Here is a 25,861-nt window from a genome sequence, read left to right on the forward strand (position 1 = left end):
CAACCAAACTCAATTTCCAATCCCTTCCTTAGGACAAACTGCTAGTTGGCCAGTATAGACGTTCTTTCGTTATTTCCTATTCTAATCAGTAATCCATAACCAGTAACCAGTAACTCCATAGAACTTTATTAGGCTGGATGATAAACACTAACGGTCCTTTCTACTTTACCTTTTAGCTCCTTTTAATAATAACGGAGTTCCCTTGTTGAACATCAGGTGTTTATTTGACTGTTATGAATTATATCGTCTAAACTTGTCTACCTTTCTTCTCGATCCGAAATCGTGATGAATTCGTCCAACCAATTTGCGGGGAGATTATGGAAATTGCAGAACTGACGTGATAGGGGGTTAGCCACCTTGACCAAGCGTCAACGCTTTAAATATCATCCCAAGAAACACGTGATCAAGATCATTGACAAGAAACTCCATACTCCTTACAAGCAAAAAACTTTCAAAGGATTTTTTGACTGGCTATTCTGGGTCACGTTTTGGAATTGCTTACCTTGTTGGCCATGTTGAATGCAACTATCGGGCAGTTTTGAAGCCGTGTAGGCCATTATAGAGCCATTTGGAAAGTGTTTGCAATCATGTATACCACTTTCAAGGTCTTTAAAAGCACCACAAAGCTGTTGCGTGTAAAATTATTACAGCATTATGTGGCCGATTTCGGCACGTTAGGGCCAGAATTTGGGTTACAAACAGGTGAAAGAAAAGTCAGAATCGACTAAAGAGATATTGCAGCACCAGGGACACAACTCGCCTTGGTACCATTTATGCCGCGACATTACCTTAATCGTGTTGGTGTCTTGTGTAATGCTATACATTAAAAGTTCCTAAATATGTTATATATTAGTAGCAGCAGATTGTAAATAGAGCTAGTTCCATAAAAGTCAATTCACCATTTTCTGTAATTTGGTTGATTTGAAAATGTGTATGTTTTTGGCCAAAAGGCGTTTTCGAGTTCAGTTTCCATAATGTGTAGCTCCAAAACCTTTAAGCTCTTCATTAGAATAAGTTTTCACAAATGTAATTGGAATGTTGCCGGTCTCGTTATATGTGTCGTACTTTTGCCGTATTGACTCTGGATTGTGTTCGCGATATAATTTATCCAGTTAACCCCAATTACGCCAACGGGAAGTTTAGGACTAAACACGTGAAACATTTCTATTCTTCTTGGAATTCTCAAATTAGTCCATTCTTTGCGCCATACATTGATGCTTGCTTGAGGGAATCGCTTCACTAGTTGAGTAAACACGTTGTTAAGATCTAATAGTTTGGGTCGCGGTGTTTCTAGTAACGCATGAAACGGAGTAGGCTCTCTTGGCATATTCAGCCCCTTCGGTTGAAAACTAGGTAAGAAAATAATCAACAGACGTAACCCAAAGTGGGATAAAGTGAGCCACTCATTTGCAATTCCTTCTTGTGGCAGTTCATGATTGATTTGTATTAAAGCAATGCGTAGAAGAATTAAACAAGGATTGTTCGAGACAAAAGTCCCCCTACCTTTTCGAATATCGACATTCCCACCAATTGATAGATCTTCAATTTGTAATGTGTTGAATAAAGCACCCATGTTTACAGTAGTGGAGTTTGGGTTTGCAATATCAAAGGTAAGTATTCTCAAATTACACTTTGGTACAGTCGCCATCGACTTATGCCTGAACCAATTATGTTCAATTCAAAAGATACCCACAACTCAGGAAATAGACTCAATTGATTCACAAGGTTGAAAGCATCCTAATTGTAAATTTCAATTAACTCTAATTGCCTTATAGTGGCATTTTCAAACGAAGTTTTGCATTGATACGCTGGTATTTTACCATCACTGGTTTTCCTATATTGAGTGCAAAATGAGCCAAATTTCTTCCCAATCCGCCTGGTACTTGCGCCAATTAATCTAAAATTTCTTACCCGTTTGAACTTATCGAAAATATGTTTAAGGGAACATTCATAAAATCTATGCATCTCAAGATAAGTGGCTGATCAATTACCATCCATTTTATCAAAACAGCGCTTGAAATTGTCAACGCTGATTAAAGTAAATTTCTTGGTTTTGTGGTTAATGAGGTATTTAGAGAAATGAAAAAACTTGCATCCCTTGTTCCCTGGTAGGATAAACATGTGCGCATGTATATGAGAATATAGCCTCCTCTTTACTGCAAGATCAAGTTGCGAATGAAACGGAGTTACTGCTAAAACTTGGTGTTGGTTGAACTCGCTCAAGACTTTTTTCAAAACAGCGAGAGAAGGTCCGCAACTGAGGTCATGTGGACAAATTGAAGAGAAGAGAAAATTAACGAAAGACATTTCGGTGGGATTACAAGGTCTTTTTATTCGTTGTCGCTATTGCTTCCTAAAATGTTACAAGATGGAGAAAAAAAAAAAATGGATTACTTAGAAGTTGTAAGACTACAGGTGTTCATTAGAGATCCAGTCTATGGATGGGGGAGTGCATTACTTATTTGAATGTAATGGCGATGACAGTCGGTCGCTAACTTTATAGTGGCCACATGGAAACAGGTTGCCGCTGTTTCTGCTTTTGAAGAGGGAATCTAATGATAAAATACAAATACACTAGTTTGGTGTTGAGGTGATATCTTCACAGAAACATTGAAATGTGGTTCGAATTTGATTTATCACTCTATGTTATTCAAAGCTATATCTCCATCTATCGCACACGCAAATTGCTGCGAAATCTATTTTTGCAACAAAAAATAAGCAAAATAAGAGAAAGTAAAGCTGCACCAAGAATATATACCGACAATGAAAAGCTTGGGGATACGAGGAAAATTGCTTATTTACAACAAGTTATTTTAGAAAATGAGGTTGACGATAAAAAAAAAAGAAAGAAAAAATTGAGTTCTTGTTTGAAATTTGCAAAAAAAACGACCAGGGAGAGGATTGAACTCTCGATCTTGCGATTAACAGTCGCACGCCTTAACCAGCTTGGCCACCCAGTCATTTGACAACTGCGCTATTGCACTGAATTGTTGGTTTTGCGGGTCCTAGGACAAGTTGAATCAGCAAAAGCTTAAGAAGCAACGACTTTTGTGAAAGTGGATTAAGTTGTTTTGTGTAGATATGTTGGCAAGATAGGAACGTGTAGAGTTGAATTAAAAGTCAATCACTGATTAAAAAATGGTTTTGCTTCATTTCTGCTCTGAAGAAGTGGACTTTTCTGGGAATCCTTCTCTCGCAATGACTTAATAATGTGATATCGCTGTAGTTTGATCTTCCGAACCTATTAATATAACTGCGATCTGCTTAATCTCAGTGAATACACAAACTAGATAGTCAATCACATCAAAGGGCAGCCAAAATTAAAAAAGTGAACGGTATTAACGTTTTCCTGACACTCTCTGGATGCGATGTCTCTGCAACTTCGAGTAAATAAATAACATGACTAATAACGCGAGATTGTATGGAAGATCGTTGGAGTAGACCTTCTGTTGAGCGAATAGGCATGTTTCTTTTCTTCCATATTTGCAATCAAAACCAGTCTTAGCACTTGGTGTTGAAAAGTCGATTTGAAACGGAAAGATCATGCCATGGAACGACCAGGTAATCTTAGTTGACGTGAAATAACATCAATTCATTGTCTCATGGTAAAAAAGTTTACAAAGTTTGAACCCATTCAGAATTCAAGCAACAAAGAAACAAAACTAGGTATCTACGTAGTTTAGTAAGATCTTAGCAAAACCACTTACATCTTGGATCAGATAAGGTAGTCTATCTGGTACACTTTTTGAACTAGTGGTTTCGCGCATATACAATGGATATACCATATTTGGTTTGCGCATTATTTCTACATACGATTGTCTGGTAAACTCCAAGGTGGTCTTAGTGGAGACAAATTTTGGGCAAACGAAGGGAAGTGACGGTGAACCCCATCAATTGAGTAGATGAAATTTGCCCAGAAGAATTCAAAAGAATTAATTCTTTTAATGGGAGGGGAAGGGAGAAGGAGAAAGTGCATTCAAAAACGTTTCTTGGTGTGCAGTGAAAAAGTGGGGAAACTAAAAAAAAAAGTGAGAAAGGCAAACATCTAGACTTCAGCAAATATACGTGTTGAATTTAAAACCTCCTATGCTTCATTGCTGTGGTCAAAGTACAACAGCTCGCTATAGTGAGGTCCAATAGCTACTGCAAGGTGAATGGAGAGTAAATACTTGAGTAGTCTTTTTCCGATTAGTTACACTAAACAAGAAAGCAAAGTAGCAAATGAATTGAAAGTGATTTAATTTTGTGAGATGAAGAACAAAGTACAAAAAACAAGGGGGTACCACCACACGTCTACCAGTTAATAGACCACACAACAAACTGTCATCGCCTCAGATGCGATGACATGCCACAGGAGCTGCACTGTCCTGATCTTTTTGCAAAGACCGGTGTCGGTGTCGTAAAAATTATATTTGACGCATTTTTCATTGTACAAATTACTTACAAAGAAAGGAAAAAGAGGGGAGTAGGATGATTTTTGCTATATCACAACATCTGTGTGTGTGGGGTGATTTTTGTTAGTCACAACACAACACAAATATACAGCTCGCTACCATCTCAAAACTCTCTTTGTGTAATTCCTACTTTTTACTCCGCAACAGCACACAACTCTCATACGACTATTTACTACTCTACAACAGGAACCACCGATTTTAGTCGACGACGAAAAAAAAAATAGGAGGAAGTATAAATAGATTCATCAATCCATCATCAATTCCCCCAAACTTCCACCACTTCTTCTCTTTTTCTCTTCTCTCTAGCTTCCTTTTTTTGCTTCTCTTAGCAAAAACCCTGTACCAAATCAACAGATTCCGATTATTTTTAGGTAAGTACTACCACTCACGCTTTGAACAATTTCAACAACATACAATTCAACCCCCTGTTCACCCCCCCCTCATAATAGAATTATTTTTCGCCCAAGATGAACCACAACAACAGCGTTGACAAACGTAAGATGAGTCAAACCATGGAGAAGGAGGAGATTCGCGATGCTATTATGCAATTGAAGACTGAAGAAGATATTGAAGAAATGGCTGAGGAATACGATATTGATAACATCCAGGCTCATGCCGAAGAGATCGAGCCGCTTACTACTGAGGAATTGATTTCCAAGAATAAAGCCATGGAAATGATTCACATGTTTTTGCAACAAGAGAACATGGAGCTCAAAAAGTCCTACCAAGAACTTTCCAAAGAGAATCAAGCTTTGAAGAAAGTGTTGAAGGATGATTTCCAATCCAACTATAGATACATAAAGAAGGATTATTGAAGATGCATGTTACGGTTTTTATGAGATGATGAATAATGATGACAGGTTATGGTTATATTTTCGATGATGCTGATGAGTATAGGTGTTTTTGTTTATATTTTGCCTATGATTTTGATTTGTTTATAATTTTGATGAGTTTTATTTTACGTTGATGTAGTGGTGTGAACCGTCCATTAGATTTTCATACGTGCAATTTTCTAGCTCTATAGAAGCGGTTGCAAAACCTAGTGATGTTATTTTGACCCCACAAAACTTGCATTTCAAGAAAAGCGAACCCCTCAATACTATGTATCCAATCTCCTTCTATACCGCAACTCGATATCGGTACTACTCTTCCACACCCTAGTCTTGATTGTTTGTAATGTCATGGAATTGCTCAACTCTTGTCCTTTGCACTCCAACACTAGCCAATCTGTCGGTTTCAATTTCTTATCCTTCATCTCCTTAGTACTACTTTCAAACTTGTCAGTTAAAAACTGGAGGATTTTCGATACCCGCAACATGTTGTGTGATGTCAATTTAATGCTACTTTCCAACGCAGGGAGTGATTTAATCTTGCGTTGTGACTTGCCGCCAATTTTAATCGATGGTGGTAATTTGAAATAGTCGACTTCGAGTAAACGAAATGTAATCTTGGGGGATTCTTTGACATTGAATCGATTATAAAGGATTGGTTGGCCAATCCAGCGAGGTAATAAACAGCGCAATTCATTGATGAGATCTTGTTGTGGGAAATCAGGTAGATTATCGATGTCACTGATTTTAAAATAGCTCAAGTCCCGGTAATTGCCCAATTCTGGTGAGTACTCAAATAAAGTCACCTTCATATCTGATGGGAAATGGTTGGCATTGATGACGGGAAAGTATCTCAATTCATCATCTCCGCCTTCAATGCCTAAACATGGGTTGACATGATTGACACGAAGCACTGATTCCTTGGGTTTCTCTAGATAAAGTTTCTTGTTTGTTTGTAACAAGCTCATAATTGAGTCGTTGTATTGTGGAAGTGATTTTGCCAAGCTCTCCTCTGATATACTAATGAATTCGTTTAATGGACCTACTGGGGTGCTCCTTGCCTCCTGTTTTCCCAACTCCTCTCGCAATAATTCATCAAACACCCACTCAACCATGGCATACCCATGGAAAATTGAATTCAACAAGATTAATCCAAGATGGAAGCGATCATCGTCACCAACAATTGTTTTGTGGTTCCCCATTCGCCGAATTGTTTCAGGGTGATCTATAGCAAGATATGGGTAATCTTTAACCATGTCATCGTAGTAAATCTCCACATTCATCACTGATGTTTCCTTTACAGTAACTAGTAATTTTCCCGCCTTGATCTCGACTTCACACCAATTGTTAAGAGTGTCCAGACTCTGATATTTCTGCACCAAATCGTCCATCTCTTTGATTCTGAACTCCAATTCCTTCCCGGTGAGGAGTTTTTCCTGACGACTAGGGAACTTTTTCAACTCTTTGCAGATAAGTATATCCCACATACGAATATCACCATTTAAGTAAAGGGCCATAATTTGTCGCTTGTTATTGAGTATCCTTTTCGAAACAACACTAAGCGGAACAATTTCATACCTCGAAATAGGTTTTAAATTGAATGGGATGGGAGTAATTTGATCTGTTGGATTGAGCAAGATTTCAATGGGGGTTGTATCAACACATTCATCCGCCACTGTAAGATCCAGTTGATAAGCATTGACAAACTCAATTGATGGTCCACCATTGACATTCAAAAACATTGAAATGTACGATTCAGCTGGCTCCGCTTGTTCCACTGAGTAATTACTCTGTAACTCATTATCAGAATCAACCGACAAATGACTCACCAAGTCATGAAACATTGAATTCAAATCATCATTGGGCTGTGCTTCATCCATTTCATCACTGGGCGAATAATCAAGACACGTTTTGAGAAATTGGTACTGCGCAAGAGTTGATGTATCTGGGTTAACATATCGCGTCAATGAATCATAATCTGAAATGAATATTGAATCTTCATTGTGACAAATGGACAATATTGGTGAATCATTTTTGGCAACTATTGTTGAAACACCCAACTTTTCATCGATTGAAGCGCATTCATTTGTAGTGAAATTGAAATTGAAATTGGAATTGAAATCGGACTCATTTTTATTAGCAAACATGTTGGACAAGTCTGTCTTTACAATGTTGCCACCACGATCCCCCAGATAAAAGCAATTGGAATCACCTTCCAATGCCCAAACGGGATAATCATGTATATCGAAATTTTTATAAACTTTAAATGTTCTTAAATCCCACATTTTGATGGTTGTGTCCGAACTTGCAGTGATGAGGTAGTTTGCATCTTGAATCAACCCGCGAATGGTGCTTTGGTGGCCAATTAGACTACGAATTTTCATCTGCGATCTTGAATCATACAAGTTGACCACATTTTGTCCACCAGCCGCGATCAAGTACTCACAAGCAGATAATGCATAGATACCTTGAGTTTCCATTATTTTGGCTCTTGCGGTCAATTTTTCCAAATCGTGGATTATAATATTTTTATCCAACGATCCACTAATCAACTCATTGTTGTCATAGCAGATCCTTTTGATGTAATCTCGATGATCATTCTGCAAATTGGCCACAGCACCATTGGGGGATATTATCTTGATCCCCAAATCACTCGAACAGGACACCAATAAATCCCCCACCATTTGTATATCATTTACCCAATCATTGTGGATATTGTAGCTTTCCTTGATTTTCAATCCTCCTCCATTTCGTTGAAACGGTACTGGGCTTCCAGAAATACTGGTTTCGAGTTTTAATGCCTCCTCTTGTGGATTGTTGGTGGTGAACACACTTTGATTTCTTATTGGTCTGGTCTTTAAACATCGTTCTTCTTCCCACACTTTGACCGACCCATCTCTTCCCGCAGTAAACAATTCACGTTGAGTGGAAGAGTATACCACCTTATTGATCGGCAAGATGTGGGACGATGAAGCCGGTGTGGGAATGTTATAAGCTAGTCCTTTCATTGTGATGATTGGTTGGGGATGTTGGTGGTGTACTGTCTGACCTTGAAGAGCACCAATGGTGTAATTTGAATCGAAACCAACAAAATTTATGAGTGTGTTCTTTTGACGGTGTGTTTTAATTGATTCCACAATTCCAAGTCTCGAAAATCAAGTCCGATTCTCAAGAAGATTTTCCTTATTGAAATTTTTGCGACACATTACCGAACTTATTACGAAAAAAGAGTCAGTTTACGAAAGGAGAGTAATACACAATGAGATAGAAGAATCAAGGGATCTGTCCTACTACTCGGTAGTCTTATAGATAGTCTGGGGGGGGTGCAACTGTCAAGGTATGTGCATTTGGTTTTGCAAGCTGGGCTCATTATCGGTTGATAAATGACGACATTTGTTTGAACGATTTTTTGAGCCGCCATAGATGTGCTCGAGGAAGTGAAGTATTAATAGCACAGAGTAAATACTCATATTTCCACTCTTTATTATAAGTTCCTCTTGACCCGTGTAAGGTCTCACCAGACCACATGTTGCCAAATGGTCAAAACCATAACCTTTGTCAGTATTTGCTATAGTGATGCCATTCTTGTCATCCACACGACCTTCTTGAACATTTTTATCTTTTTTTTTTTTTCATCACATCACCAGCAAAGACAAACCATCAACCACAAGTCCAACCTTAACCACCCACTAGCCACACCCACTACAATGGACGACAATGATAGAGCCATCTCGCGCTTGTTTAGGACATACAAGACCGTGAAAGAAATGGTCAAGGATAGAGTATGTACCAATGGAGATGTTTTTTGAAGCTCTAATACTAACGCATATCAAGGGATACTACATCTCCCAAGAGGAGCTTGACATGACGTTGGAACAATTTCGAGCTAAGGTTTGCAACACTATGGGAGAGCCACAGCGTAAGCTCATGTGCTTTCAAGCAACACCTACTGCTGAACAATTGGATAAATTCCCCGACATGGGTTCACTTTGGGTTGAATTTTGCGATGAAGCCAGTGTTGGTATCAAAACAATGAGAAATTTCTGTATACATATAAGTGAAAAGAATTTCAGTGTTGGTATATTCATTTATCAAAATGGAATAACTCCTAGTGCAAACAAGTTGATCCCCACGGTACAGCCAGCAACAATCGAGACTTTCCAAGAGAATGATTTGATTGTAAATATAACTCATCATGAATTGGTGCCAAAGCATATCAAGTTGAGTAGAGACGAAAAGAAGGAATTGTTAGAGAGATATAGGTTAAAAGAGTCGCAGTTGCCGCGAATCCAAAGAGAAGACCCAGTTGCTCGTTACCTTGGGTTGAAAAGAGGTGAAGTGGTGAAAATCATTAGAAGGTCAGAAACCTCTGGACGTTATGCATCATATAGAATCTGTTTGTAATCTGGCACAAAGCACGCTATCTTGAACACCGGTCCACCAAGACACATCTGTAAGACCAACCCCAGTAGATGGAGCGACTTGGACACCTTGTTGTCCTAAAAAGACCGGCGCGATAGTGACAATAACACTGTCAACAGTCTTTCCAAGTAAGTCATTAATCACACGAGCTCCGCCTTCGACCATGACCGATTTGATTCCCAACTCATACAATTTTGCAAAAATAATCTCCCAATTGTCTCCCAGAAGGGGCAACTTTGTCACGCCTTCTTTTTCCACCAGTTCATCAACAAGAATATATGGAGGCAACCCTTTGTCGGCGTCGCAAATTTTTTTTAACGTTGAGTTATTGTAGTCCCACTTGCCATGAGGATCCACCACAACCGGCCTAATCTTTGCACCACCATATCGACAATTCAATTTTGGATCATCGGCTAAAACAGTACCCACACCAACTAGAATCGCATCATGTTTTGATCGAAGGTAATGCGTCATCGTTTTGGTTTCCAAATGAGACAATTTTGTTTGCACGCCGGGCTGAGCAGCAATTCTCGAGTCGAGCGACTGTGCATACGTAAGCGTAACAAATGGCCTCCCATCAATTGGACGGGGAAGATATGGCTCTAGAAACGGTACAAGTGATTCAGGCAACGGTATTAATGACATTTGGTGGGAAAGGGTTTTTCTGATTTTTTTTCCTTCGATTTCTTCTCCATTTCGGCTTCTCTTAGGATTTGCTGATCACGGAGGAACCTTTGCTTTTCACGTTGTTTCCAATTGTCATACTCCAATTGGGGATCTAAGTCGTCGGTATCATCTACGTCATACTCGTCCTCAGTTGTCTCTTTTATTTCCTTCAGCTCCAACTGGGAAAGCAATACTTGCCGGGAAGTATTTTCACTCTCACTCCCACTCTCACCCTTTTGCTTCTTGATATACACTGGTTTCGCAATCTCGTCCTCTGAGGATGATGATGATGATGATGACTCAGACGATGACTCTGACATGGGGGCGAAGAGAGATGTCAAGTAAATTTCATATGCAGAACCACTTTCCCCTCTCTCACGCGTAATAAATTCCTATTTCTTTCGAAAAAAACAGAAAAAAAAAAAATTTAGCGTCTTGACCTTCTTCTTTTTGTTTACACTTCAGAGATTATGGCTTTTACCTGGGATACACCATTTGGTGTCAAATTATGGCCCATTTTTAATGAGTTGGTATCTACTGCAACCGGGGGCAAGTTTATCCCTTCTGAGTTTCGTTTCGTACAAGGAGAATTGCCACTTTCAACGTTGCACCCAGTGTTGTTGTCCATCGCAAGCTACTATATTGTCATTTTCGGTGGAAACTATTTATTCAAAAAGCTTCACATTAAGCCATTTGTGCTAAATGGACTATTCCAAATCCACAACTTGTTCTTGACTACATTGTCTTTGACATTGTTGACTTTAATGGTTGAACAGTTGGTGCCAATGATTTACCACCATGGATTATTTTATGCCATTTGTTCACCAAAGGCATGGACACAGGAGTTAGTCTGCTTGTATTACTTAAATTACTTGACCAAGTTTGCTGAATTTATTGACACGGTGTTTTTGGTGGTGAAGCAAAAGAAATTGACATTTTTGCACACATACCATCATGGTGCTACTGCTTTACTTTGTTACACTCAATTGATTGGTGACACCTCTATCTCATGGGTTCCAATTTCGCTAAACTTGGGTGTGCATGTTGTCATGTACTGGTATTATTTTCTTGCTGCTAGAGGTATCAGGGTTTGGTGGAAGGAGTGGGTAACCCGTTTTCAAATCATTCAATTTATTCTTGATTTAGGGTTTGTCTATTTTGCCACCTATCAAAAACTTGTGCTTCACTTTTTGCCAAATTATACAAACATTCTTCCAGTTTGTGGGGATTGTGCTGGTAATTTATACTCTGCTTACTCCGGATGTGCTATATTGTCATCGTACTTGGTTTTATTCATTGCTTTTTACATTGATGTTTACAGAAGAAAATCGTCAAAAAAGAGCAGAATTGTCAAGGCTGTGCACGGTGGTGTTGCTGCTCAAGTGAATGAATACGTTTATGTTACTGGTAGAGAAGCTACTCCCGTTCCAGAAGAAAAGGTACGTTCAAGAAAGTAGAACAAAGCTAAAATTAGATAGACTTAGACATCTTTATAAAATGGTATACTCTCAGCGGCTCCCTTTTTCTGAATTGCTAAACTGCTGGCTGTAGTTGCAAAATTAACCGCCTGTTCAAGGTTGTTTCCTAATGCTAGATTGGATACAACCGCCCCGAAAAAAGTGTCACCAGCACCGGTTGTGTCAACTACAGATTGAATCTTTTTGGATGGGACAAATGTGGGGTCTGCTTCACCATTGTAGAAGATGCTTCCCTTGCTTCCCATGGTGATGACAACGGTTTTGATATTCCCTTGGTGCAAAAGCTTTTGAAGCTCCACCGCCAAAGTGTCAAACTGGGCTGTGGACCCACCCAAGAGATGCTTTGCAACGTCTTTTGCTTCACCCTCATTAACAATTAAGAGATCAATCTTTGATAGTATCTCATGGGTAATCAACTTTGGTTTGTATGGTGATGGATTGTATGCAATATTGATCTCTGGTTTGTGTGTCTTTAACCAAGTTATGCTCTTGGCAGTATCGGGATACTCATTCTGCAACACGACAAATGCATCGTATTTGAAGATGGATGCGTATTCCTCATCAGATAATGACAATTTTCCATTTGCCCCTGGGGTAATAAGTATCCTATTCTCTCCATTCTCCTCAACAATAATTACCGCCACTCCTGACGACCCATCAATTGCTTTCACATTGGACACATCGACTCCAGCATCGACAAGGCACTGCTTCAAACTGTCTCCAAATTGATCTGTGCCCACCCTGCCAACCATTCTGGTGTTGACTTTACCTTCTGGCGATAATCTTGCCACGGCAATTGCTTCATTCAATCCTTTGCCACCCATGTGAGTCTCAAATGAATTGGCTTGGTAGGTCTCACCACCTTCTGGCACCTTATTGGTGAATGTGACCAAGTCATAATTGAGAGATCCAATAACTGTAATTGTCGGCTTTTGCATTATGAAGAGATCGAAGTAAATGCTAATTCTAAATTTTACACACTAAAAAAACATACATTTTTAATTTTGGTGCATTTTTTTTTTCTCTGTTTCTTAGTCTATGCCAACTTTCCCTCTCTTTTCAACTTCATCCTTTGTGCAAATGTCAAAGGTGCAGCTGGCTTAGCCTCCTCAGCAGCAGCTTTGGCTGCCATTTCGTCCCTTCTTCTCTGCAACTCTTCATCCTTTTCTCTTTGCTTTCTCAATTCTTCCTTTAATTTGGCATGTTCAGCAGCTTGAGCTTTTCTTGCAGCCTCTTCAGCTTGGGCTTTACGCTCCCTCTCCTTTCTAATCTTTAACTCCTCAATACGTTGTCTCTTGACTTTTTCAATTCTCTCTTGCTTGGCCTTTTCAAACTTTTCGTGAGCTTCTTGCTTCAACTTCTCCAATTTGGCAGCATTCTTTGCATCAAGCTCAGCCTTAAAGGAAGTGTAATCTGGTAACATACGTTGGAAACGTTCCCTCAACGCAACAGAATTATCAAACTCCTTCTTTGCTTTGGCAATTTTGGCATTCTTGGCAACTTCGTAATTTTCAATCTCCAATGATCTTTGCTTTTCAGCTTCAGTGTCCAACAACTTCAATTCATATTTTCTATATGCTCTCTCCAAGTAATCGGCTTTCTTGAATGTGACTTTCAACTTCTCTTCCAACTCCTTTCTATCCTTGTTCAATTGTTCAACTTGCATCATCTTCAACTTAGATGCGTCCAAGTCCTTCAAGTTGTTCATATCAACTTTAATGATACCCTTTGCATTGATTTCCTCAGCAAGCTTCCTCTTTTCATTTTCTTGAATCATGTCACGTTCTTTCTGCAATTTCTCCAACTTCTTACGCTCTTGTTCTTGAACCAATCTCTCCTGTTCGGCTTTCTGCTCAGCAGCAATTCTTTCTTGTTTCAATCTAGCTTGTATCTCCTCCTCTTCACGTCTACGTTTTTCGGCAGCTATCTTGCGCTCCTCAATGATCTTGGAGCGGTCGGCAAGAGCTTGTTGCTCGCGAACCAAATCAGTCATCGCATGGTGCAATGCAGCTTCTTGAGCTTGCTTACGACGATTTTCAAACTCAGGATCAATAATTTGAACTGATTCAGCAACAGTGGCAGCCAATTTGCTAATTTGTGTCCGGATAATTTCCGCTGGCGAAATTTGCAACTTGCGAGTGGATGCATTGGTTACATCTTCAAATGGACTAGCTCTAAAGGAAACAACACCAGCTTCATCGTCGATAATCAAGGTAAGCAAATCATCCTTAACGGCATTGACAATCAACTCCTCGACTTCCAATTCCGATAAAGAATATTGCAATCCTTCAAAAACACCCAAAAAAACCAAAAAGTCCAACTTCACAGTGTCGTAGACTTGAGAAACTTGCTGAAAGATCCTGATCAAAATCACCTCGGTCAATGTTGGGATATATCTCTTAAAATCGTCATCAGATTCGATGGATTTGAAAATCTCAACAACCTCCTTCTTTACCGACAATGGTTGGAAATCGTCTTTCTCCAACAAGTCAAACAATTGCTTAACTGGGCCATCAACGTATTTAATGATACCTCTTTGAACGATAGATCTAATCAAACCGTCTCTAGTTGGTACTTGAGTCAAATTTAACAATGAAGACAATTTTGAATTCTTTGCTTTATGATCGTCAGCGTCTTGGATCGCATTTTGAGAAATGGCCAATGTAGACAACACCAAGATCGAGGCATATCTCTTCAACTCTTCATCGGTGGCTTTTGGTGATTGAGAATACAAGTTGAAAAACTTGTTCCAGGCAGCGGCATGGAACAATGTATTGTCCGAAACAGCAAAAATCCTGGCAAGGTTTTCATAGTAGTTAGTCATCATGGTTGGCTTTGGTGACTTTTTCGAAGCTGTAATCAAACTGTGCACATCATCAACTGATCTAAATGATTCCTGCCATAATTCCAATTTGACTGCAATATTCAATTGAGAAAATCTTTGCTCCAAGTAACGTTGAACAGTGTCTGAATCGGACAAATCAATGGCATTGTTCGAGGACGTTTTGACCTGAGTAGTAACAGTTTGCATATGAACTCTCAATAATTCACATAATCTTCTAAACTCTGCCTTTCTTTTAAAGTTCAAGCAAAACTTGAATGCTTGGTTGACAATGGCAGAATAAGTAACCTCCAACTTTGAATTGTTTCTCAAGATATCCAAACAGGCTCTAAAAGCTTCCCACAAGAATCTCAACCATGGAGTAACCAACTCTCTTTCAGTACGATCAGCAGTATCAGTGTTTGAGACAGCGCTCAACAAAATAGATTCAGGGGTCTGAGCTGTTTCCAAATCATCTTCGGCGGTCTCTTCTTGATCAATTTTAACATCAGCCTTAGCCTGAGCTTCGTCTAATTTTGCTTCGGCTAAAGAAATGAACTTACGCACAATAGTCTGAACCGACTCCAAACCATGTTCACTCATTTGAATGTTCTTCTTATACTGATGCAAAGCATCTTTGGCTAATTTTCCTTTTCTCAACTCAACAGCCAACTCAATAAGCAAGCTAGCAATTGGCTCCAAGTCCTCGACCTGCAAGTAACGAATTCTTCTCGAGGTAATGAGCTCATACAAAGTGTCCAAAGCGGCCTCCTTTTGCCCAACGGCAATCAAATCTTCGGCACGTTTCAAGACATTTTCCGGACGGAAATTGTGACTCTTGTGAGCTGGTGGCATGTTTTGGTGGAAAGCGTGAATTTGGCTGTTATCAGCACACTACAATTCTCTTTGAAAAATTTTCAGATCAAGAAGAATAAACGAGAATGAAGTCGTGTGGGATTATCAAAAACATCGTCAAAGATTGGAAGTGGTGCCAAAAACCTGTCTTTTCGTGTCAGACCAAAGGTTTGGACGAAAAGAACTCAACAATGAATGTGAGTCTTCTCCCGAGATGCCCGTTAGAAGTAAAGATCTCGAAGTAAACAGGTCGAGGAGAACCTTTTCATACTAAACTGCTTTTACTAAGCAGTTGCGTTCTTACGATATTCTAACACAACGAACTACATTAATGAGTTAGCCTTCCTCATTGCTCACGGTTACCACTGTGTCCTACAATCCTCGGGCTTTTGGTGCCAGCTCTTCTCCAAGTCCAAGTCGTTGCTAAAGACCTTCGCCACAAAAGTGTTTTATTGCTATCCGCGTGAGCAGCAACCAATTTTTGTGTAACTTTGAACAATATATAAAGGAGAGTAACCTTCCCCCCAACCACTCTTCGAACTTCCTTTCTATATATCTTCTCAATTAAAAATGCTTCGTCAATCTGTGTTAAGATCTATTAGACCAGCAATTGCTTACAGACCAGTGGTCATCTCGAGAAACTATGGTATTGTTGATGCCGCTACTCAAGCTGTGTTCGGAAAGAAAGGTTTAGAGGAGAAGAAGCGCAAGGAAGGGGAATTGGAAAACAAGGCTCAAGACGTAAATTTAGATGGTGGCAGAAAAGCTGCTAGTAAGTTGGATGATGCTCAGGATGCTGCACAGGAAGCAAAGGAGACTGCCAAATCAAACTTCGAAGATGCAAAGGATGCTGCAAAATCAAATTTCGAAGACGCAAAGCAATCTGCCAAATCTAATTATGCGGATGCAAAAGATGCAGCAAAAACAAATGCCGAAAGTGCAAAAGATGGCGCTCAATCTACTCTTGAAAGTGCCACAGAGACTGTCAAGTCAGCAGCCGAGACTATCAACAAAAAGACTGGTGAGGTATTGGCTGAAGGTATCGATACCGCTCAAAAAACACTCAATCCAAATGATCTTGCAGACAAAGCCAAATCTGCTGCCGATGCCGTCAATAAAAAGACTGGTCAAGTCCTTGCTGATGGTATTGATACTGCTCAAAAGAATATCAATCCAAATGATCTTGCTGACAAGGCCAAATCTGCTGCTGATACTGTTAATAAAAAGACCGGCCAAGTCCTTGCTGATGGTGTAGAGGCTGGAGAAAAACTTGCCGACTCAACCAAAGAAGCAGCTGATACTGTCAACAAGAAGACCGGAAATGCGCTTGCTGACGGGGTTGAAAAGGGAGAAGAATTGGCCAACAAGACCAAGGAAACCGTTGATAGTGCTGCTGATAATGTCAAACACCATCAAGCCAAGCAAGAGGTTAAAAAGAATGCCAAGGGTTACGACAGTTTGAAAGACAAGGGTAGCAATGTTGAACGTGAACAACAACGTCCAGACGATGGTGTTTAAACGAAATCTAGATGTATAGCAATTGAATTATTTTTAAATACAAAAATGCTTTGTATATTTTGCAGATCACTCAGCTTTTTTTTTAAGGTGCCGGGAATTGTCCTTCCATTTCCTTCACCGATTTGGCCAAATTATCTCTATTTATCAATATGATGCTCAATTTCGGATCAATGCCGTAATCAGTAAACACCCTCCTTGAGTCTGTCTCTTGTTGGTTCTTGTTTTTGTAATCAAAGATTCCTTTGTAAGTTGCATTTGCTTCTAGGATCTGATCTTCTAGATGAAAATAGTCAAACTCAACTGGTGGTTTCTCATCACCTGTTTTCCTCTTTTTACCCTTGCCTTCATCGTCCTTCTCCACAGCATCAACCAATTGATATACTTTTGATATTATCAAGTAATAATCGAAATTGAAGCGTTCATCGGCATCATCAGCTTTTTGCATTTCTTCCAGTAGCATCTTGTACATTGGTGGAACCACTTCTATGGGCATATTGATCAATCTTTCACTCACAATTAAACCAACTCTTGGTGAGCTTTCAGTTGTTGGCTGCAACAACTTCTTTAAAGTGACGTTAAATTCTAGTTTATTCTTTGTTTGACTCAACACATAATCAATTAATTGCTTTACACTGGGCACGGTAAAGTTATTGGAAATACTGAAAACACTCAAGAGCGCATAGGGGTCACTTTCTTGACCTTCAGTTTTGATTGTAGTTCCAACTGTATTTTTAGTCAATATCAAGTCGGAAATCCCACTGGTATCAAATTCGGCATGATCGTCACCAAACAATTGACGTAAAAAGTTTTTGATGGCATGGAAATCAACATCGGGATTCAAATCAAAGAAATCAAAGTCGACATTGACAGTCTCTTGCATGTCAACATCACCGTCATTTTGTTGCTGATCTGTTTCGTTATCTGAATCATCAGTGGAACTGACATCTATATCAGAATCCGATTCTATTTGTCTCTTGCTCATTGGTGATGGAAATAAAGAAATGAATTGATGAGCCATTTCCTCTTTTTTTTTTTTTTTAACGGTTTTGAAATCTGCGATGATCATTAAAGCGATGTCGCTAGTTCAAGGGTACTCAAGTTCAGAAGAGGAGATAGAATCTCAAGAGGAAAATGCCATTAATCACAAGAGACAAAAGACTCTGACAAACACTTTTCAAAAGATCCTGTACGATCCAGCAGCTTTTGACGCCAATTCTCAACAGAGCAAGCTCAAAGAAGCTAAAGCAAAAGCAAAAGAGTTGAAGCTACGACGCAAACGAAATGGGGGCGACCCATGGGCGCCGATTCATTCAGAAGAAGAGCAAGTGCATAAACCCGAACCAGCTCAAATACTCAAGGAAGAAGAAGAAGAAGAAGAAGAGAACACAGAGCTGGAAAAGTTCCCACCAAGTTCGGAATTTGTTGGATCAAATAAACGTGATTACCAAGGCAGATCGTTTATGCATATCCCCAGTGAGCTTACAAAGAAAATACCCGGCGATCAAGAATGCTTTGTGCCAAAACTGGTGATCCACACATTCACCAAAGCCCATCCCAAGGGTGTCAACAAATTACAATTCTTCCCCCATTCTGGACATTTACTCCTATCCTGTGGGAACGATGCGACTATCAAATTATGGGCTATTCGCGACGCTTTAGAGTTGTTGCGCATTTATAAGGGTCACAAGCTAGCGGTAAAGGACATTTCATTCAACTCCACTGGTGACAAGTTTCTCAGTTGTGGGTTTGACAAAATCATTAGATTGTGGAATACGGAAACTGGCGAAGTAATAAAGACATTTGAAATGTCTTCAATCCCCAATGTAGTCCGGTTCAACCCCAACATTGAGTCCGAGTTTGTGGTTGGTTTACTGAACCACAAGATTGAACACTATGATTTAGCAGCTATTCATAACCCAATACAAACGTACGACCACCACATTGGTGCCATAAATGATATACTAGTGGACAAAGAAACGTTTATATCCACATCCGATGACAAATCAGTACGTGTGTGGCATTGGCAAATCAATATTCCCATAAAAGTCATTTCGGATCCATCACAATTTTCAACCCCATCAATCAAAAAACATCCAAAGGCAAACTACATTGCTTTGCAAAGCATGGACAATTGCGTCAAAGTGATACACTCAACACGCAAATACAAATGGAACAAGAATAAACTCTTCAAGGGTCACCAGAGTGCTGGTTATGGAATAGAAATTGGATTTTCGCCTGATGGAAAAATTCTAATGAGTGGTGATGCACGAGGATATGCAGTGTTTTGGGATTGGCAAAGTAAAAAAATTGTAAACAAGTTGAAATTGAGCACCTTACCAATCAAGTGCATCACTTTTCATCCATTAGAGACGAGTAAAGTTGCCATAGCGGGCAATAGTGGCGATATATACTACTGCGATTGAGAATTCAATGCAAAAAAATAAAATCTATCAAAAAGAAAATCTATGTAATTATACACTTTTCTTTCTTGTATGCATCTCTTCGATGTTTAGATCTATGTAGTAACCCATGACTGTGGTTTTGTGATATTACGGTTGTGCTGTTGTCTTTGTTGCGTAAAGTTTGCGGGAAAGTTTGCTTTGGCTCGTCCAATTTTGGGATTTGTTGTTCTTCTTCAACTGGCTCAACGGATTCTGCTTTAACTCTGGGACTTTTTTTCCTTCTCCAAATGGACCCTGTGCTACTTTTTTCCAATTTGGGTGCTTGCTTCTCATCACGAGGGATTTCCAATGAGTTGGATTTGGCTTCGGAAGTAGGATTGGCTGGTAGCAATGGATCACTTTTTTCTGGTAGATGACCCAGTGAGGATTTAGCTAGAAGGATGTTACTGATATTTGAATTGACACTCCATTGACTATTGCGTCTAAATTGAGGGCTAAAGTTAACCGACGAAGTTCCATCCAACACCATTACTTCTTCCTTGTAATAATTTTTATTCTCATCTGGGATAAACCAAAAGTACCGATTACGAATATCGGTGTAATCGGGAGCATCAGGCGGGATCGATGATACCACTGAAGTTGACGATGCTCTAAGTTTAGGGTTGTTTAATGTTTGCTTCTCTGGTGGATCACTCACTTCGCTGCCATTTGAAGATAGAATGGGCGATAGAACTGGCCCCTGATTCGCTGCTGGTTTCAGTTGTTCATGCCAATATTTCGCTTTGCTTCCGTTCTGGGGTACAATATCACTCTTCATTGACGAGACAGCACTAGTCTCATTTGCGGAAACCAATCGGTAAAATAACATGTATGGCCATTCGGTAGCAAAAATCTCCTTAAATGTTTTCTCCACCACTCTCAGACTTTTTTTCATATCATCATATAAAAACCATCTAGACTCATACGCTTCGTCTTCAGTTTGGTTGATCACATCAATGTTTTTCCTCACTGCCGCGACAAAATGTCCCAGCTCTATTGCTTTACCTCGATGACATATAGCACTTTCAAGTATCAACCTAAATGACGAAACTGGTCCATCAATATCATCAGCAACAAAGTCAGGAAGATCAATAAAGGGCGGGATAATTATACGCTTGTGTGATTTCGTACCTGCCGAATCACCAGTATTTAAATGGTACCGTTTCAAGCATATTGGTAATATTGGTCTTCTATTGGCAAAATCCCTAGACGACTTGGCTGTGCTTTCCAAATTATCTGTCAATATATTGTCATCAGTGTAAAAGGGTAATAATCGTAAAAACATCCATGCTGGGAGATTGACTTCGTTTGGTTTTTTAGAGTCACGCCTCTCATTATCATTTGTAGACCAAATGGACAAAGTAGAAGATCTTGTCCTGGCAGTAATTCTAACTCCATCAGTTTTGGTGCTATCCGACCTGTCTCTTAACTTGATTTTTTCATCAATGTCTTCTACTTCTTCAACATAATGTTTGCTTGAATCATGTCGTGTGACTTCAATAGGTGAATCTTCAGGTATATTGTTGAAAGCGGCGGAGGGGACGTTGGATAACGATGCACGTCTTTCCAACTCACGCTTGACACTGATTGAATTATTAAAGTAGTGTTCCAAACACTCCTCCAATAATATCGATTCATCCATCTCCGACCCGCTCAGATTTAAACTCGAAATGGATTGAGTGAGAATATCTGAGTCAGATTCGTTTGATGGCTCCTTCTTTACTTCCTCGTCCTCATCAGGTATACTTACAAACAATATTCTTTCTTTTGAAAGCTTTTGATCGTCCTTTTTGTTGAATTTGCCTCCATGCTTGATATCAACCTTGAATGTCAACAAAGGCATATTCAATACTTCAGTTAAAAACTCAAACAAGGCAGCCGAGTCTTGTTGCTTGTGGCTGAGAGCTTCATCGAAACCTAGTTTCATTAACCCTTCACATATGCGTGCTGTGAGGTCAGTAGTAATTAGGTACCCCAGACGTAATAACGACACATAAACTCTCAACAATGCCGATAATTGTGCAACCAAAGGTTCATCTTGATTAGGTATAAATAAAATTGGCTCAAAGCTATCCAAATTGGCAAACATGGCAAACAATAATGCATCCATATAGCACAAGACATTGTCCCAATTTTCTGCACCAACAAAAGACAATTTGTTGCCCAATTTGTCAATTCTTGAATTGGTAAGAAACCATCCTTCAGTGCTCAATTGAAACATGCGAAGTATATAAAATGTTTTGTTTACATCACCTCCTGTTAGTGGTGATTTAAGTATAGCGATAATCTCTAAAACACCAGGTCCTGGCAATTGCTTTTCTTCGAAAAACTGTCGTATCTTGACAACTTCGGATGATTTTTCTGTAAATTTGGTGATGACATAGGGTGTATGCTTGATAGTAGTTTCTCTATCATTCCTGAGATAGCTTTCGATGTACCATTGCCAATAAGAGTCTTTGAAAATGGGTTGTATTGCATGCAGATCATGGCCGTGGTGTCCATTCCTGGTGAACTGCTTGAAGTTGAACATAGCAATATATTGATGCTAAATGCAAGGAAATGCAAAAGGAAACAAAGATAAGGTCTGTTGATGAGTGTAGACCAAAAAAGCAACAGTGATGATGATGATGACGATGATGGAATGAATGATTCTGTTAATGATCAAAATCTTGCATATCAGTGCAGATTTTGATATCTCAGTCTCTCAGTCTCTCTCACAACAAAAAAAGAAGTAAAAAAATAGTTTGTTATTGTGTGTGCCTAAAAGCGTGTGCGACCCAAAAAAGAAATATTTTTTTTTTTTTTTGAGTTTTTGTCTTACCAGATGATATGTCTTGTGAAAGAATAGACGACTTGAGGGAGAATGTGGATGAGGTTCTAATTCAAATGACCCAAAGAAAGTGTCTAAGTCTACAAAGTATGAGTCATCGATGCGCATGACCAACCGTCACTTTTTGCGGTCTTTACAGGCTGCTTGGTTTCACCCCACCCGTGGTGGCCCGGTTCAAGCTCCCGATTCAACTCTCGGCCGAATTAAACGAGATGCCACAAAATCCCCTTTTTGTCACAATCACGTCCTTTTCCCCCCTGAGATCACAGGACTCGGTTAATATCATTTGGAAACAATAGCGGACCAAGGACTATGAAAAAAAAAAAAAAAAAAAGTCTGGCAAACAGTTTTCGGTAGGTCAAGTTTACTCTCAAAGGGATTCACCTATCCCCGCACCAAGTTATTTTTTATTGCAGCAATCTCTTTTTCGTTTGCTTAGTAAACTAATTTTTTTTGCTAGGCCTGGTGACAGTAGAGAAATGAATCTACATCTGTAATCCCCAAAAGCCTTCATATATTTCTCAATAGCAAGTATTTCGGAAAACATAGTTATGTTTAGCCTATATGATTATCCTTCCCAGTTATATCCAAAGCTCTCATCTTTGACAAAACATCATCAATCTTGTCATCTAATTTCCCCTCGGCATAATCCTGTTTAGTCTTTGCATCCAATTTCTGCTGCAATTTGTGCAACTGCTGATAATTTTCATTGAAAAATCGCAATTGGATCTTGACAAAACTTTCAAAACTAGGATCGAAGAACGCGATCCTCATATTTACCAATTTCGGTAGTTCATCTTTAAGTTTTTGATTAATTTCACCATATTTGGTCTCAACTTCCACCAATTCATCACTCACTTCTCGAAATTTGGTCTCATAATTACTATACTCTGTCTGTGGTGTATCCATCAACTTCTTCAACTTGTTCCTCATGGCATCGTAATCGAGTAGCTTGTGGTGTCTTTTCTTGATAGCTTCATTGACTTCAACATAATACGAATTAAACCTTGCTATCGGATTGAGTACAGTTTGATTATATGGATGTTCCAAATCACTAATCACTTGAGTGTTTAATTGTTTCAAAGTGTGGAAATATTCTCCCGACAAGTTTTTGAACAACTCCATCTCTTGTCCATTTATACGATTTTCAAATTCATGGGGTATATGTGATTCCTGGCCATAAAAGGAGTCTAACAATTCAGCAATGTTTAGTTGTGATTTGGTCAACATTTTCAAGCTCTCCAAATATGATCGTAGCTTCTTTTGTAATGCAATCAGGCTTGATTCCATGACTCTAAATCGTTTCTCTTCATATTCAAACTCTTTATCCACAGTTTGTTCAATTTGCCCTGCTTTAAGCATAACCTGGGTACCAGCACGATTGATCGCCTTTTTCAAACCTAACCACGACATGATTTGCAAAGCTGATTGATTGAAGTTCTGACAGGGTAATAGTAAGAAGGATGGAAATCTTTTGATGAAACTGCAGTGACCAGTTGGTTTATGGAGAAAGCGGAGTGTGCTACAGCTTGTCTTGCTCGGGCTGTTTCAATTGTGTATCAATGATGTATCAAATCAAGCATACCGAAAACAAAATTTGTTTCTCACTTTTTTTTATTTTTTCCCGAAAAGTTCCAGAAGTCACTCGGAGATAAAATATTAAAACGGTAGCGCTTGATTCAGATAAGATATTTTTAACCGAAACGTTGTGGATTGAGAACAGATTAGTCGTGACTCAACGCTCTCGAAGGCAACCTGAATGCGGGGCAATAAAGCTTGCTCTTGCTTAAATCTAGTCTCTGGCATGGAGCATCCCTATGGGTGATTGTCTCGCTTAATAAGCTTTTTCCATTTCAATCGTTTGATCTGACGTCATAGAATAGGTGGAGGTCGATAGTAGGTCACTGACGACAGAAATGCCAATCAATGGATGCTCCGGACTAGACCGCGTTGAACGTATAGCCCAGCAGCAAGGAACTCACCGTTCTCACAGTTAAAATGCGCTTGCGTAGATCATATGATGAATAAAAATGATCAGTTCGTAAACTAGCAACACTAGTGTATCCAACGTACCAAAGGTTATTCCCACTTCGACTCCAACACGTTTCTGGTCCATTGTGTTGTTGATTCTGTTTTATTAAATGCTTGGCTTGCGTCATACTCAATTTAAAAGCTATTCTATATATAGATGGGATGATTAATAACACAAACATTGAAAAATGAAGACGAAGGGAAAGGTTACGAACAATGCCTATTACGACTAATCGCACAAACCACTATTACGCTTACTTTTGTATGCGATCGAAACAAACGTTTGTCGAGAATATTATACTTTCTTCATCACATCGTAGTGGAGAGCTCAACTTTTACGAAATGGTGGAGCAGAGTGGGTAGAGTTTGGAAGCTCTTTGCTGCGTAGACTTCTCTTTACCTAGTGCAATGCGCAATAGCAACTGAAACTAACTAATAGCAATTTTTGCTTGCGCTACTCACTTTTGTGTTTATACTTTGTATATTAAGCTCTATTGTTTCTTATACATAGTTGTATAATTTAACCCAAAAGAGTATTCAACATCAAATGGTAGCGAATGAGTTACAAAGCCCTTTGTTATGACTAGATAACCCATTCTTCTTTCTTCGGGGCATTCATCAAATGCAAGTCTCATCCCTCTTAGAGCTTTCCACAAAGTATACGACTCATCAACATGGCAGATCTCTGCACTTTTTCAACAATAAGACTTCGAGGAAAGTTGCTTGCAAAAAGTAATCCTATGACAGCTTGTGGTGTGAATAGATTGCACAAGCTCTTTTGTGCTATAATTGCTGCTCATCCTTTTTTGTCCTTTATTGTTTTTATTATTGTTGTTATTGTTGTCGAAAGAGGGAGAGAGAGAGAGCACAACAAAGGGTGGGGAGGGGATTGAGACAATACAAACAAAAATAAAAAATTAATACAAAGAGACAAACGGAGTTGGGCCGGAACAAACCCACATTCGAGAGTGGCGACAAGAAGGGGCCCAAAAGAGGACCCTATTAGTTGTACCGTCACAGGGTTATACAACTATCATCCATCAACATTTCGAATTGCAGAGAAGTAAAAGTTGACCTACGGGTAAGAAGGTTATGAGTTATGCTCTAGCCACACACATTCTTTTGTAGAAATGATTTTGACGACTCACAATTCATCTACTTCTAGACACATCCACTATAACAAGTTGCCCATAATACTTTGCTAAAGAGCAAACACGAGAAGCTTTAACACCACGAAAGTCGTAGTAAAACAATCTTGATCTTATTACATCATATAGAGGTTGTACTATCCATTCGTAATATAAGATCTAGCAATCCACCTATTGCTTCCTTCACATTGACTTTATTCTCATCATAATCAACTTCTTTTTTACTTGATCGAGGAAAGTAGTGACAATAACAATGGAGATCTCTCATTTCTTTTCAAACCACCTTCTCTTCCCCGTCCCCCCCCCCCCCAGAAAGGACAATTAAAAAAATGAGCAAAACCCCAAAAATCCCAAAGAAAAAAATAAA

The 25,861-nt window shown here is 39.2% G+C and overlaps 13 protein-coding genes and 1 non-coding gene across 14 annotated transcripts; 5 read left to right on the forward strand and 9 right to left on the reverse strand. All coding sequences in view use genetic code 12, as the record gives it.

Moving 5' to 3' along the window:
* Positions 1–2,886: 2,886 nt before the first annotated feature.
* Positions 2,887–2,960, reverse strand: CPAR2_t_cp_Asn(GUU)_27. The gene has a single exon. It is a non-coding gene; the product is annotated as a tRNA-Asn (tRNA).
* Positions 2,961–4,921: 1,961 nt separating this feature from the next.
* Positions 4,922–5,269, forward strand: BLP1 (Blp1p; the record flags this gene model as incomplete). The annotated part of the gene is made up of 1 exon (XM_036808973.1): positions 4,922–5,269. One exon carries the CDS (start codon positions 4,922–4,924, stop codon positions 5,267–5,269), a length of 348 nt encoding a protein of 115 aa, XP_036665657.1.
* A 284-nt stretch (positions 5,270–5,553) lies between these two features.
* CPAR2_201300 (uncharacterized protein) lies at positions 5,554–8,292 on the reverse strand (the record flags this gene model as incomplete). The annotated part of the gene is made up of 1 exon (XM_036808974.1): positions 5,554–8,292. The coding sequence occupies one exon, from the start codon at positions 8,290–8,292 to the stop codon at positions 5,554–5,556; it is 2,739 nt and encodes a 912-aa protein (XP_036665658.1).
* A 699-nt stretch (positions 8,293–8,991) lies between these two features.
* On the forward strand, positions 8,992–9,688 carry CPAR2_201310 (DNA-directed RNA polymerase core subunit; the record flags this gene model as incomplete). Its single annotated transcript, XM_036808975.1, has 2 exons — positions 8,992–9,066; positions 9,119–9,688. 2 exons carry the CDS (start codon positions 8,992–8,994, stop codon positions 9,686–9,688), a joined length of 645 nt encoding a protein of 214 aa, XP_036665659.1.
* On the reverse strand, positions 9,668–10,351 carry CPAR2_201320 (2,5-diamino-6-(ribosylamino)-4(3H)-pyrimidinone 5'-phosphate reductase; the record flags this gene model as incomplete). The annotated part of the gene is made up of 1 exon (XM_036808976.1): positions 9,668–10,351. The coding sequence occupies one exon, from the start codon at positions 10,349–10,351 to the stop codon at positions 9,668–9,670; it is 684 nt and encodes a 227-aa protein (XP_036665660.1).
* Positions 10,342–10,692, reverse strand: CPAR2_201330 (uncharacterized protein; the record flags this gene model as incomplete). Its single annotated transcript, XM_036808977.1, has 1 exon — positions 10,342–10,692. One exon carries the CDS (start codon positions 10,690–10,692, stop codon positions 10,342–10,344), a length of 351 nt encoding a protein of 116 aa, XP_036665661.1.
* A 150-nt stretch (positions 10,693–10,842) lies between these two features.
* FEN1 (fatty acid elongase) lies at positions 10,843–11,829 on the forward strand (the record flags this gene model as incomplete). Its single annotated transcript, XM_036808979.1, has 1 exon — positions 10,843–11,829. One exon carries the CDS (start codon positions 10,843–10,845, stop codon positions 11,827–11,829), a length of 987 nt encoding a protein of 328 aa, XP_036665662.1.
* Positions 11,830–11,852: 23 nt separating this feature from the next.
* Positions 11,853–12,788, reverse strand: RBK1 (putative ribokinase; the record flags this gene model as incomplete). The annotated part of the gene is made up of 1 exon (XM_036808980.1): positions 11,853–12,788. One exon carries the CDS (start codon positions 12,786–12,788, stop codon positions 11,853–11,855), a length of 936 nt encoding a protein of 311 aa, XP_036665663.1.
* A 98-nt stretch (positions 12,789–12,886) lies between these two features.
* Positions 12,887–15,526, reverse strand: RPG1A (translation initiation factor eIF3 subunit a; the record flags this gene model as incomplete). Its single annotated transcript, XM_036808981.1, has 1 exon — positions 12,887–15,526. The coding sequence occupies one exon, from the start codon at positions 15,524–15,526 to the stop codon at positions 12,887–12,889; it is 2,640 nt and encodes an 879-aa protein (XP_036665664.1).
* Positions 15,527–16,096: 570 nt separating this feature from the next.
* CPAR2_201370 (uncharacterized protein) lies at positions 16,097–17,044 on the forward strand (the record flags this gene model as incomplete). The annotated part of the gene is made up of 1 exon (XM_036808982.1): positions 16,097–17,044. One exon carries the CDS (start codon positions 16,097–16,099, stop codon positions 17,042–17,044), a length of 948 nt encoding a protein of 315 aa, XP_036665665.1.
* An 82-nt stretch (positions 17,045–17,126) lies between these two features.
* On the reverse strand, positions 17,127–18,062 carry CPAR2_201380 (protein-transporting protein; the record flags this gene model as incomplete). The annotated part of the gene is made up of 1 exon (XM_036808983.1): positions 17,127–18,062. The coding sequence occupies one exon, from the start codon at positions 18,060–18,062 to the stop codon at positions 17,127–17,129; it is 936 nt and encodes a 311-aa protein (XP_036665666.1).
* Positions 18,063–18,117: 55 nt separating this feature from the next.
* Positions 18,118–19,467, forward strand: CPAR2_201390 (uncharacterized protein; the record flags this gene model as incomplete). Its single annotated transcript, XM_036808984.1, has 1 exon — positions 18,118–19,467. One exon carries the CDS (start codon positions 18,118–18,120, stop codon positions 19,465–19,467), a length of 1,350 nt encoding a protein of 449 aa, XP_036665667.1.
* A 40-nt stretch (positions 19,468–19,507) lies between these two features.
* CPAR2_201400 (uncharacterized protein) lies at positions 19,508–22,015 on the reverse strand (the record flags this gene model as incomplete). Its single annotated transcript, XM_036808985.1, has 1 exon — positions 19,508–22,015. The coding sequence occupies one exon, from the start codon at positions 22,013–22,015 to the stop codon at positions 19,508–19,510; it is 2,508 nt and encodes an 835-aa protein (XP_036665668.1).
* Positions 22,016–22,870: 855 nt separating this feature from the next.
* Positions 22,871–23,728, reverse strand: RVS162 (Rvs162p; the record flags this gene model as incomplete). The annotated part of the gene is made up of 1 exon (XM_036808986.1): positions 22,871–23,728. One exon carries the CDS (start codon positions 23,726–23,728, stop codon positions 22,871–22,873), a length of 858 nt encoding a protein of 285 aa, XP_036665669.1.
* Positions 23,729–25,861: the final 2,133 nt, after the last annotated feature.

The sequence above is a fragment of the Candida parapsilosis genome, contig 005809 (assembly GCF_000182765.1).
Source record: "Candida parapsilosis strain CDC317 annotated contig 005809".
Classification (NCBI taxonomy): Eukaryota; Fungi; Ascomycota; class Pichiomycetes; order Serinales; family Debaryomycetaceae; genus Lodderomyces; species Lodderomyces parapsilosis.